Source organism: Thunnus maccoyii, chromosome 7 (genome assembly GCF_910596095.1).
Source record: "Thunnus maccoyii chromosome 7, fThuMac1.1, whole genome shotgun sequence".
In the NCBI taxonomy this organism is placed as follows: Eukaryota; Metazoa; Chordata; class Actinopteri; order Scombriformes; family Scombridae; genus Thunnus; species Thunnus maccoyii.
This window is the reverse complement of record NC_056539.1, coordinates 20666210-20678495: the sequence shown is the minus strand read 5'-3', so window position 1 is coordinate 20678495 and position 12286 is coordinate 20666210. Positions and strand designations below refer to the sequence as shown.

The window sequence follows — 12286 nt, the reverse complement described above, 5'->3', positions numbered from 1 at the left end:
CTCCTCCATGAATCTCAGTCTGACTTTGTTGCTGGGTCTGTGTTTCTTGTACAGGTCAGCGTGGGGCCATTTACTATTGTCAAGAGCATTGACAATCTCACTGAAACTCTTGCAGACATAATGTCTGTTGAGAGAAGAGGATTCACTCTTTCAACCAAAAATATAGGTAATGAAAACATCATAACACATATCAAAGAAAATAATTATTGTCTGTCAGTGCTTAGTTCAAAATACAGGAGGCACAGTTTTAGTGGTGATCAAAATTGATGGAGAAATTGTAGAAAGATTGGATTTCACAGCTGAACATTTTACTCACAAACATTTTACTCACAAAGCTGTCTGGAACACATTTCACTAGAAGAGAGAAAAAAGTCAGATGACAGATAAATAAAATATTCTTCTTGCATTTCTGTGGGTATGGTTGTTGTTAATTTGTCTTTATGCCTGGGTGTCCTCTGCTGTCTTTGTGGCCAGATGTGCACATGAAGTGGCAGAAGCTGTCTGAGGAGAGCTGTACTCAATCCTTCAAGCCATCTGCGGTCAGCTCTCACACCACCAGCAGAGGTGGTCAGGATGAACTGCTTATCCCAGATGCTGAGCTCCAGAGGATACACTCACTGGGTAGGAAACACACACGAAAATACATTTGTCATAGAGCCTAACCCAAATGGGAAGGAAAAATCTTCTATGTATCTTCTAAGTATGATACTGTACAAATATGTGTTACATGATTTAATATATAGATGACATGCACATGTGCCCAAATATCTTCCTGCTGCTCTCAATTACTTACTTAATCAGATAAATTTATTAAACTGCCCCTGAGTTCAAGAGAGGGATTTTGATATAGAACTACTCTATTATTACTACTTTTTTTTTTAACACGTATAGCATGTAACAAGACATTAGTGAATAATTAATACAGACACAGGATTAGAACTTGTAAAATGTATTTTTCATTTCACTCTGTCTCGAAAGAAAAATCTAAGCTCATACCTGATACAAAGCACATTCCATTCTTCCTGCTGCCTTATGGTTAAATATACTTATTAGTTGAAAAAGAAAGCCTTCATTGTCTACATCGTTAAAGCAGCTCTGTACTTTGTTGATAAGAATCATCCATTTATCAAACTCAGCAAAGACTGTCACATTTAGACTGTATTTGGTTCTTATGTGTAAATGATTATCAAAATAACTAACTGAATACTTTGGTTTAATGTTAATATCAAAAGCAACAATATAAAACAATACAATATAAGGTAAAAAACAAACAAACATATTAATCTGGATGTAGATGGTTTGTCTAGTGAAAAGAGTTGTAGTGAAAAATAAAAATAATGTAAATTTTGGAACCAGCGCTGAACGCTGAATTTGAAAGTAGGTATCTGTGAAGTGGGGCACTGTTGGAACTGATGATGATCATGCTCAACAAACAATTTTGTATCATGAGAGGCTAAAAACTAACATTTCTCTGTGCCTCCCTTCTCTCCAATCAGGATATGAGGAAGTGATGTTTATTCATACCCACTACAGCCACCTGAGTGAGATTGTATCTGATGCACAGGAACCTCCACAGAGTCAACAAGAGAAAGTTAAAAGGTTGGCTGTAATTTACATGTGGAATACTCTTATGTTCTCAGTTACTGTGTCTTCTATCTGTCTCTTACTATTCTGAAAGTCAACTCACTCATGATAAACACCTCAGTCTTATTCAGCTTGTCTTGACTTTCTTTTAATTTTGTTTTTATAACTCAGCAGTTCTTGAAATCAATTGTTACAAGCATCTCATCTGCAGAAACCACAATGTTCAACTTTAGATACAATAAAGGTTATTTCCTTATTAAAAACGATAACCCAACAACACTTAAATCTTACTGAAAACATGTAAAACTATATAAAGGTACTTTCCTCCTCTCCACATTGTTTCAAATCTGATTGAAGGGTTTCTCACCAGTGAAAGCAATCAAACCAAATACAAAAAAGTAAATCTGAAAGTTAACTTATCCACTTTGGATTGAACCAAAGAAATTCTTCCAGGTGTGATTGCATGGTTACTTTCATCACCTTAAACTTGGGATGATTCAGACAGTGGATACCTGCAAATTGGATCAAAATTTTTAAATTGTTCATGACTTTGAAGTTGTAAGTTGTAACTGGTAACCATTTTCCGCTTTCCCAGAATTCTCCCAGGTCACCTGGCTTCTGCTGTCATATCAGCCACCGTCCGTGACACATCCAAGGCCCAAACTATCCCTGTGGCCGTCCAGTACACCCTTTCCTCATCACATGTGGTACTGTCAGCGGGTGGGGTTGAGGAAAAGCTGATCACAGAAAAAATATGTTGGTACTATGTGATGATTTGGTGTTGCTATCATTTCAATGCTTAAAATGGTATTTAAAAGACTTTTGTAAGGTTCTAAATGTAGAATAACAAGGGATATCGTATATTAATCTACAGTATTAATACGATTATACATTCTCCTATGTAGACATATTTTATATTGTGTGCCCACAGGAGGAGTTATAGTTGCTGACAAATAGATAAATAAACACATATATCTGTTTGCAACTACTACGACTTTACTGGCCCGCAATTTGTTATGATGGCTACTTTTTGCAGTGTAGTTTTGATTTGTCCAAAAGCCTCCTGACCCTTAAAACATGGAGTTCTGACTGAAATTCATGCTGATGGCAGACTATAGTAGTATGGTGGAGTTGTAATTGAAATAATTACCAAATAGACCATGTCATCACAGAGGATTTTTTTTCCCCGCAAGAAGCACAGGGATTTTAGAAGTCCAAAATAATATGTTGAGAGAAAAAGACAGAGAAGAAAAACAAATGCAAACATGTTTTTTTTTGTTTGTAGGTGGAGTATTCACAGAGAGTTACTCCTGTTTGTGCCTTTTGGAATTTCAGCCTGATGTAAGTTTGACCAACAACTTTGTGACGTAAACAGGCCTGTTAAGTTAATGTGATTTCCCAGATAGCAATATTGCTGTGGCCCAGATCCGGCCCACACCCGACACTTTTGACACTTTCATCCAGCCCACATACCGCTTGGAATGATGGCACTCGGGTGGTCCGCTCCTTTTCCCCAGATCTGGGCCACAAGCAAGCCATAACAATGCCATATGTCGACCAAGAACAAACCAGATAAACCACATCCAGAATTCACATACCCGAGGGCACCACATCTCTACCAGAAAAGCCCCACATTTGGTTTGGGATATTTGAGCCATATTTGGAAATTTTACATGTGGGCCATTTCAGGCTCACATTCATTTTGTCTGGGCCAGAAGAAGGCCAGCAGTGCTGCATTATTACCTGAAGTGGCCCACTTCAGGCAATGCTGAAGTGGGCCACTTATGTTGTCTGGATTAGTTTGTTGGGTAAATATTAAAAACAGCTCATTTCCAATAAGCTAGAGTATATTGTCTCTTATTGTGTGTTTTTTAAGACATAGACCACTCTTTCAGTGCTGCTGAGGTGTTTCACTCCAAAACAAGATATCCTCAGAAAAATAGAGTCTATAGACAAATTCTTTGTGTTAAAAATTAAATGTTTCTACTCTTTGAATTGGATCAGTTTGTGATTGTGTTTTTGTGTTTTTGTTTGTTGTGCTTTGCAGGCATAGTCATGCCAATAGCTGGTCCAGTGATGGTTGCAGAGTGACCTTTGCCAGCTCTGGTGTCACTTCCTGCCTGTGTAACCACACCACTAACTTTGCAGTACTGATGAATTACCTGGAATCAAAGGTAACTTAGGAGATGTTTTATGATGCAGTAAGTAAAATCACACATACTGAATCAGAGGTTGCATGAGGGAAAATGTACTGTAAAGTATACTATCTGTTTGACTTTCTGTTTGACTCAAATTAAAACTGGTTAAGGTTATAAGTAGCTTTTAGAGCTTATGTCATATTGTTCATACGTGATAGTTACTTTTTCATAATTGTGACAAAATGTTTTTGCCATAGAAATGATTAATACAATTTACAATACATAAAATAAATTGATTTGAAGTCTAAATCCAGGTCATGATCTTTGACCTCTAAAATTATGGATAGGATTTGCAGTACATTATATTAACCAGCAGGTGTCACTCCTTGTGTCCCTATCCTGTTGAAAAATGCATTGTACATTTTTGGCATTTAGCTATTATATAAATTCAGTTTAGCGGCAGGAGTGTCAGTGTATTTGAGAGGGAATAAGATGAAAACCCGTGATATTTTAGTAATGGGATGACTGCTCATTAACAACCAGGCCACTCTGACAACCTTCCCCTCTCTCTCTCCCTCACACGCCCACACTTTCTCTTCTGTCCCAGTGGAGTCCCGAGGAAGAGCTTATTTTGACCAAGCTGACATTCATTGGTTCTGGCGCGTCTCTGTGTGCACTGGTGGTGACCTTGATGCTGTTCACTGTGCTGGAGTGAGTAGTTGATCATGCTTACCTATGTTGCCAACATGGCTGCCTGCTTAGTGTCAAGTGCAGTCGCTACAGTGGTTGTACTGTAAGAAAAAAACAAAAAACATAGTGCATTCACTCTGTACACCAGAGTGGTCTAAAAAAAGTGGTCTAATACTCCGATCATGCGTTAAAGTTACAGATTGTAGGAATTTACAACATGTTAAAGTATTTGCGTAAATTTGTCTCTCATGATCCACTAATCTAGTTGCAACATTAAAATTTTAATTCACAGAAATTAACTATTGCTGCCACTTACTTGTAAACACTATTGTGTGGAATAACTGGTTAACCACTTGTAAAGTTAAACATTTTATTGAAATAAAATTCACGTGGTAAAACATAGGTATGCTGAAATGAACATCACACCCTACCAATTGGGACGGCACAAAAAATGAATTGTGATGAAGTTCTATATTATGTAATTTTCTAGTTGTAGCTTGAGTGTTCACTGTGCATTTGTGTCTTTTAGATAAATATACAGTACCAGTCAAAAGTTTGGACACACTTGAGGGTGTGTCCAAACTTTTGACTGGTACTGTAAGTGTCAGATCGCATTTGCTATCGACGGATACCGGTTATTAAAAGACTCAAATGGGATTGGGGCTGAAAAAACTTTATTGGGACATCTCTAGTATAAATGTTTGCTGATAAGAAAGTCAACATTCCACTGTGCACTCTCCTCATGAGGTTTGATGTGACACACTCTCTCCTATACACTAAAAAGAGAGAGATAATTTATTGGTGTTGTAGTTGCTGGTGCTATGTTCCTAAGGCTGCTATGAGTATTGACTAGAACTAATCCAGTAATTACTGTTGTCTACATGTGAGTTCACGCTGAAGGTTTATGGTGGCATTCTGCAGCTGTTAATTAACATTAGGGTCACTGAGGGATCCCAATCAGCTTGAGAGGAGCTGCCCTGACAATTTATGACTGTCCTGAAGACCGAGAGCACAGCCATGCATTTCACATACAAGCTGCTGTATGATTTACATGCATGTCTGTATTGAAATGCACGCAACAGACACAGAAGCTGAGGCAAACATGTTCATAGATGCATGCATAATCACACCATGAAATTATGGTGGCCACAAGCAGTGACGCAAATATGAAATTAGTCTAAATAGGCTGAACCCATCAGGAGGTAACAAGAGGCTCTTCAGTTCATTTACCTCTCTTAAGCATTTTTAGCTGTCTGTTTCATTTATGTAAACACCCTAAAATGGAAACATTCAACTTATCTATGTCATCTAAGACCAGCAGTATATGTGTTTGTTTCCAAATGGTGTAATGCTAAAGACTTTCTGTCATATGAGCCATATATACTCTGCCTTCCTGTGTAGTATTGAATTCTGATAAATATTCTTTAAAATAAAATAAATTCTTCCAGGAATCAGCAAGTTTAAACGTGACATGTAAAAATATTCTAGACATATCTCACCTCAAAGCCAACAATAGAGAGAGAGAAAGAAGGAAATGACAAACAGATAGATTTGGGTTTTTAAACAACATTAAAATGATGTATCAAAAGAATCAACATGATGGAAACTTTTGAACAAGTAAGCTCCATAAACTGACTCAAACCTAATCAGAGGCAAGTCCTTTTTGTAGCCTTGTGTATTACTCATTTGTAGTCGCAACATCACACTCTGCTTGTCTGTCAGTCTAGGGGTTGGTTTATATTCAATATGTTTATTTTCAAGAACTTGTCTGTACAGCATGTTGTCTGACCATGTCGGAAATCAAAAAGTGTTTATAGTTGTGGCAGAGTGAAAACCAGTCATCTTAGGGAGGGGTTGAGATGTGATATTGTTTAAATAGGGGGATAATGGTGCATATTTTCAGACAGTCTCTCCTGCAAGGCATTCATTGTGTTGCACTTGGTTGTTCACGGTATGAAGTGGGTGTGAATGTCGGATCGTCAGTTTTGGAAAGTTACAGAAATGGCCCCACACAGCTTCCCCTAATCCGATGTCTGAAACGTGTGGGGGTGGGGGGGGTTCCAAGGCTATCCAACCGTCCAACAACCACTTGTGATGGAGTATACTGGCCCCTTAACACGGTGGTGAAGAATCAGATATCTTGACACTTCAGTTTATGACTGGATACTACTAAAACTAAGGACTGAAATATTATCAGCCTCAGATGTACTTTGAGATGAATACTTGCTAACATGCTAAGATTAGCTTGCTAAATGTTACATGCAAATTGCCATACATGTTAACATGCTAACTGTTGACATACTAACGCTACCTCTCAGCTGAAGGCTTAGCTGAGAATAAATACAGTTCAGGTAAAATGTGTGAAATGTTCTAAGTTCCTACTGTATAAAAGATAAGACCAGACTGTTATATATTGTCAAATTACCAAACATATCTACTATGCTTTAAAATGTACAATTTATTTGCTAATATTTCTGTTATTATTGTTTTGTAAGACTGTCACCTCTAACCATATCTCATTTTAAAAACAAAATCTTCCAAAAAGTTTGAAGTTATCCACCTCTTTGTCCTCAGCATTCCCAAATCTGACAGGACATCCATTCATAAGAACCTGTTCATCGCTCTGATCTGTGCTCAAGTGATTCTACTGTGCAGCGGCTCAGCCATTCACAACAAGGTATGGGCAGGCAACTAAGACATCTGCTTTTATCTACCAATACATAGGATTTATTGTTGTTATATCAAGGGGCCGACTGGTGTCAAACAAAGGTGAATGACAGACAGTAATGGAGAACTGCCCCCTCTGCTGAACTCATATGCTGATTTTTAACGGAAGCAAACTTTTGTTTGAATACAGGGAAGCAAGTTCTGTTTTTTTAAGCAAAAGTTAAATATTTTTATACTGGAATTTTCTGCTCACCAACCACAATTATTAGAAAGATTATTATAAAATACAATACATGATAATAAAATAAAATTAATATCAATCAAGAAATTAGAAATACCCACATTTTCACTATTCATTATGTACATGCATTAATTAGCTGGATAATGAAATTTCAAATGGTTACTGTATTTTTAATTGCTGCCTTAATGAGATTTTCCAAATCCACACCGGGGTTCTTAATAAAACGAATGCTTTGGAACTGGATGTGACATGAGTGACCACTAATGTCGTATTCATCAGCCAGAACACATGACTCAGTCTATCATTGGTCACTCAATGACCAGTAGTGGGTTTGACCCCTGATCCTTTGACCTCAGGTCATGTCAGCGTGGGTTTTATCCCTGAGGGCAGGTGGCCGCTTTTCAGAAATTCATCAAATGGTTCCATATGTATGTACAGGGTGACAAAGCATCAGGAAGACAATTTTTCAGTTTTTAACAAGGTTTTTAACAGATGGTTTGGGGCATTTTAGGTCTTAGGCATTTATCTGATAATCTGATCCAGAGCTACGATGAAATAGTCTGAAGGGGTTCAGTGTTTTGCTAAAACATACTTCCATAGGATGCATGGTTGTTGATTGACATATTCAGTTGTTACAAGATGTTGTATGGTCTTTTTTACCATTAGATCAACTCTGACCTTTGTTCTATTGAATATAAGCATTTTTTCTACTCTCCTATTACTGTTTAACGGTTTCATTTTCACATTGTCTCCATTATGAATATGAATATTTGGAGACAGAAATGTCCTTAACATATAGATATTTCCTAACAGCATGTCACTGAGGAGCCTTACCAGAAGAGCCTTACTTGAACTGTGAAATGTGTCTGTCTGCATTCCTGTGTTTTGTAGGTTGCGTGTACCCTTGTAGCAGCACTGCTCCATCTCTTCTTCATGGCAGCATTTAGCTGGATGCTGGTAGAGGGTCTGCTGCTCTGGAGCAAGGTGGTCGCTGTCAACCTAAGCGAGGACCGACACATGAAGTATTACTATCTCATCGGCTGGGGTACAGTGTGCTTGACAGAAGCCATATCACTATTTTCACACATGTGCGGTGAATGTGCAGGATTTGTTGTGATGGATATTGACACCTAATGATTTGATTTATAAAAATATAAAATCAGCAATGCAGGGTAAATCTGCTGAGAGTTAGATTACCTAATTTTTTTATTAAATATTTTTTAGGGGGCTGACATAAATTGGTTTATGTTAATTTACTGAATATTATGCACTGTAGTAGTGAGAAGCATAAAATAATATTTTCTAAAAGTATAAAAGATTTTTCCTAATGTTTGCGGCATCACAATGGTCTCTTACTGTAGCACCCTTTTTCTCCCACCTTTCTTCTTTTTGCCTATTCCTTCCTCCTCCTGTTTATCTTTCATATTACTTTTATCCCTCTCATTTATTCTGCTCTTTCTTTCCCTTTTGCCCCCACCCTCCCTCCAGGTCTGCCGGTGCTAATAGTCACCATCACGCTGGCATCAGCCTCAGGCAAATACTCTGCCGACGGCTACTGTTGGCTCAGTGTCCAGAACGGTGTTATCTGGGGCTTCGCTGGGCCCGTCATCTTCATCATTATGGTCAGCAAATTAAATCCTAATCCTATCATGTAATCTGTTCACACAAATATATATATATATATATATAATAAAAGGCACTTTCAGCCATTCGGTACTTGCAATTCTGTCTTGTTGGTATTAGGATTGATTATAAAAACTAATGTTAACAATAAAACAAGAAATGGTAGAAAGATGTTTTCCATTGATGCTGTACAGTATTTTTTAAACAGCAGTACTTGAGTACAAGTGCCTCTACTTCTTTACTCTTTCTTCTGTCTCCTGTCTGTATTTCTCTCCCCCTTATCTCTTTTATCTGTGCTCATCTCTCTGACACTTTGCCTTTGCCTCCTCTCATGTCTATAATCTCTCATTTTTTTCTCAGGTGAATGTCATGGTACTAACCAGGGTGGTGGTCATCACCATCTCCACAGCCAAGAGAAGGTCCATCATGTTGGCCATGGGCACCAGTCCTGTGGAACAAGCCTACGAGCAAATTAGGTAATAACCACAGGGAGGCGCCATTTGTCCTCTTTTTTAAAGATGATTCACCTGGGCTGCAGGCCTTGGGGCAGACAAACTGTAGTCACTGGGTGTCAAATAAAAAACAGCTGGAAGATTTTATATTGGATTTGTCATTTTAAAACATTGTACCTCATTTATCAAACAAAATAGGACTATGTTTTGAATAGATTGTGTCAGTGCTGTTCATAGAAAATGCTTCAGTCGTCCAATGCTTGTGATGTTTTCAACATTTCTGATCTGAGTGTTATAGTGTCTTTCATTGTTGAGGTTCTTGATGTGTTGGGCCAGTATTGGTTTTTTATTTTATTTTTAATTTAGTCTCTTATTGATCAGTTATTTTCATTTAGCTCCAAAGTAGTAGACATAGTGTGATGCAGTTTATTGCATATTTCTGAAGCATTGCATATCATTAGAAAATTTATAAGAACGCATTATCTATGGGACAGTCCTTATTGAAGTTCTTGTAGTAGTAGGTTTGTTAGATTTGAATTATATTATTATGCATTATTAACAGAAGCTGGGGCAGTAAGGTTAGTATTATGAAGATCATGAATACATTTCATGGGGAAACTTCATATTAGGCTTGGGCAGTCTATTTTTTCATACCTTCATACTGACATTTCACTGGGGTATACGGTATATGACGGTATTTGTGTAAGAAAGAAACAAAAAAAGAAACAAATGACATTGTCTAGACTACAATGCTGTGTGTCTAATAGAGCTGCAGCAATATTGATTTTTTTCTTTACTGCACAAATTAGTAAAGCTATTCGAACCATTGTGGTAACTGCCATAAAAAAATATTTTAAACCTCAGATGATATAAAATAACGGGTTCCTACATACTGTATTGGCCTGAAAAAAGGCGACCCTGATTATAAGACGACCCCCCCTTTTCCAACATCTGTTTTTGGAAAAATACTTTTTGAATATAATTTACATCATAGTATAGTTACATACTCACACACTCTCCTACCAGGCTCTTGGAAGCGGTCAAAAATGATTTTCTTAGGGTTTTCTTAGCGTTAGTGTTTATAAGACTGCCTGTTTGTCTTTTTGAGCTCGTTATCATCTGTGACAGTGGTATTTGGCAGCTTGACATATTCTGCAGCAGAGACGTCTGAAGACACTTTGAACTTGTTTTCACTCGTCATGAATTTATTTCCTTCGTGGCAAAAACACGTTACATGAGCCTACAGAAACTCCTGCAGGTTAAACTGAGCTAACAAAACACTTTTAGTGCTGACTGACACTAACACACTCACTATAAACAGACTTAACGATCAGATTAACAGACATTCAGATCAAAGATCCTCTTAACCTCTAGAGACTTTTTTGCTTGTTTGTTTGTCTTATTGTATATCTGTCTGTTCTGAGAATGATTGTGATTGGTCATTGTGATCAGGCTAAATCACAGCATGTAATTTATCAGAAAGAGAAAACCTTGCTAGTTTTATTCCTCTGTTAAGCAGTGGAATTGTTATATATTGTACCGTGGCCTTACTTTGTTAAGCCCCCATGCTGTCTTTGCCGTTGTCTTCTGCTTCCTTTTTGCAGCACTGATGTTAGCACGTCAAGGTGTAACTTTACTGCATATGATTCAGTAGATATCCCCCAGCAGCCTTGTATATGATCCTATCGGTGAAAATTATGTTAAAGTGTGTATGTTTTTTCACTACCTCAACCCACCAGCGCTCACAGTAGGTGCTCTATGAGGGTTTTCAAAGCAGGCCTTGAACCATTTGGCACCCCTGGGTGGCAGCCGTCTTGGAAATTCAAACACATTCCTCCACTGAATAAACTAGGGCCTGCCGCCCGCCATGTCACACATACGAACACACACACAGCTGGTGCGGTTTGGCGGTCACCTGAGCGGGAAGCTAATTCCACTCTAAACAGAATTAAAGCGGATTTAAGGTGGGAAGTTGTCACCTCATGAGCCTTCCCAGCCGCACAGTGTTGTGTATGGAACAACCAGGCTGCCAAAGCTGCTCAGTCTTGTCCAAAAAGAAGAAGAAGTTGAAAAACCAAGAATGGCGCTCAGGACGATAAGGGAGGAGGGAGATTTCTTTTTTGAATTTCAGTAAAGGTATGATGTCTGTTGTTTTGTAATGTTTAGCTCCATCAGCCAGTCAACAAGTTCAGAGTCTTTATGGTGTGTGTGTGTGTGTGTTTCAAAATTTCATGTGTTGTGTATGTTTTCCAGTATGGGTGTATCCATGCTTACATTTGTGTGCTTGTGATTTGTTTCTGTGTGAGCACAGGGCTGCGGTGAAGGCAGTTTTGGTTTTGCTGCCCATCCTTGGATTGACATGGCTGTGCGGCGTTCTGGTGCCTTTTTCCATCGTCATGGCCTACATCTTCATCCTCCTCAACTCCCTACAGGTACACACCCACACACAGATGTTGGCATCATTGAGTGAAAATCTTGAAACATGTTCCATTATTCAGAAGCTTCTGTGGAACTTAGGTTTTATGAAAAAGTTATTAAGGAAAAATCATTTTAGCTCCTCTTGTCAAAGAGGAGACATTTTGGTTGTGCAAGGATTTTAATTGACTACAGAGAAAGGATACAATCTGTGATCCAAATGTAAACATTAGGGTACCCACTAATAAAATTTTAAACACAGGATTGAAACTTATCATTATTGATTTTTTTCAATAAAAGGACTAACACTAGGGAAACTAGAGAAAGTAAGCAGGCATTCTTTTTAAACTAATGACTAGTTTATAAAACAATAAACGGTGATTTTTCATGTTTAAGTCAAACTATTTAAGTGTGAGACATTAAGTGTGAATATACACATTCTTTAAAACAGCCATCGATCTGTTGTAATAAAGTGG

The 12286-nt window shown here is 37.9% G+C and overlaps 1 protein-coding gene across 6 annotated transcripts in view; it reads left to right on the top strand.

Annotated features, from left to right (window-relative positions):
- Positions 1 to 12286, top strand: part of LOC121900138 (adhesion G-protein coupled receptor D2) — a 98971-nt gene that overhangs the window by 10292 nt on the left and 76393 nt on the right. For all 6 annotated transcript variants that reach the window (XM_042416163.1, XM_042416158.1, XM_042416159.1 and 3 more), the window contains 12 exons: positions 55 to 166; positions 475 to 621; positions 1497 to 1599; positions 2180 to 2291; positions 2870 to 2925; positions 3632 to 3758; positions 4330 to 4433; positions 6987 to 7089; positions 8212 to 8365; positions 8809 to 8942; positions 9304 to 9419; positions 11707 to 11827. In XM_042416163.1, coding sequence (XP_042272097.1) covers positions 55 to 166; positions 475 to 621; positions 1497 to 1599; positions 2180 to 2291; positions 2870 to 2925; positions 3632 to 3758; positions 4330 to 4433; positions 6987 to 7089; positions 8212 to 8365; positions 8809 to 8942; positions 9304 to 9419; positions 11707 to 11827 — 1389 coding nt within the window. The remainder of the gene's footprint in view (positions 1 to 54; positions 167 to 474; positions 622 to 1496; positions 1600 to 2179; positions 2292 to 2869; positions 2926 to 3631; positions 3759 to 4329; positions 4434 to 6986; positions 7090 to 8211; positions 8366 to 8808; positions 8943 to 9303; positions 9420 to 11706; positions 11828 to 12286) is intronic.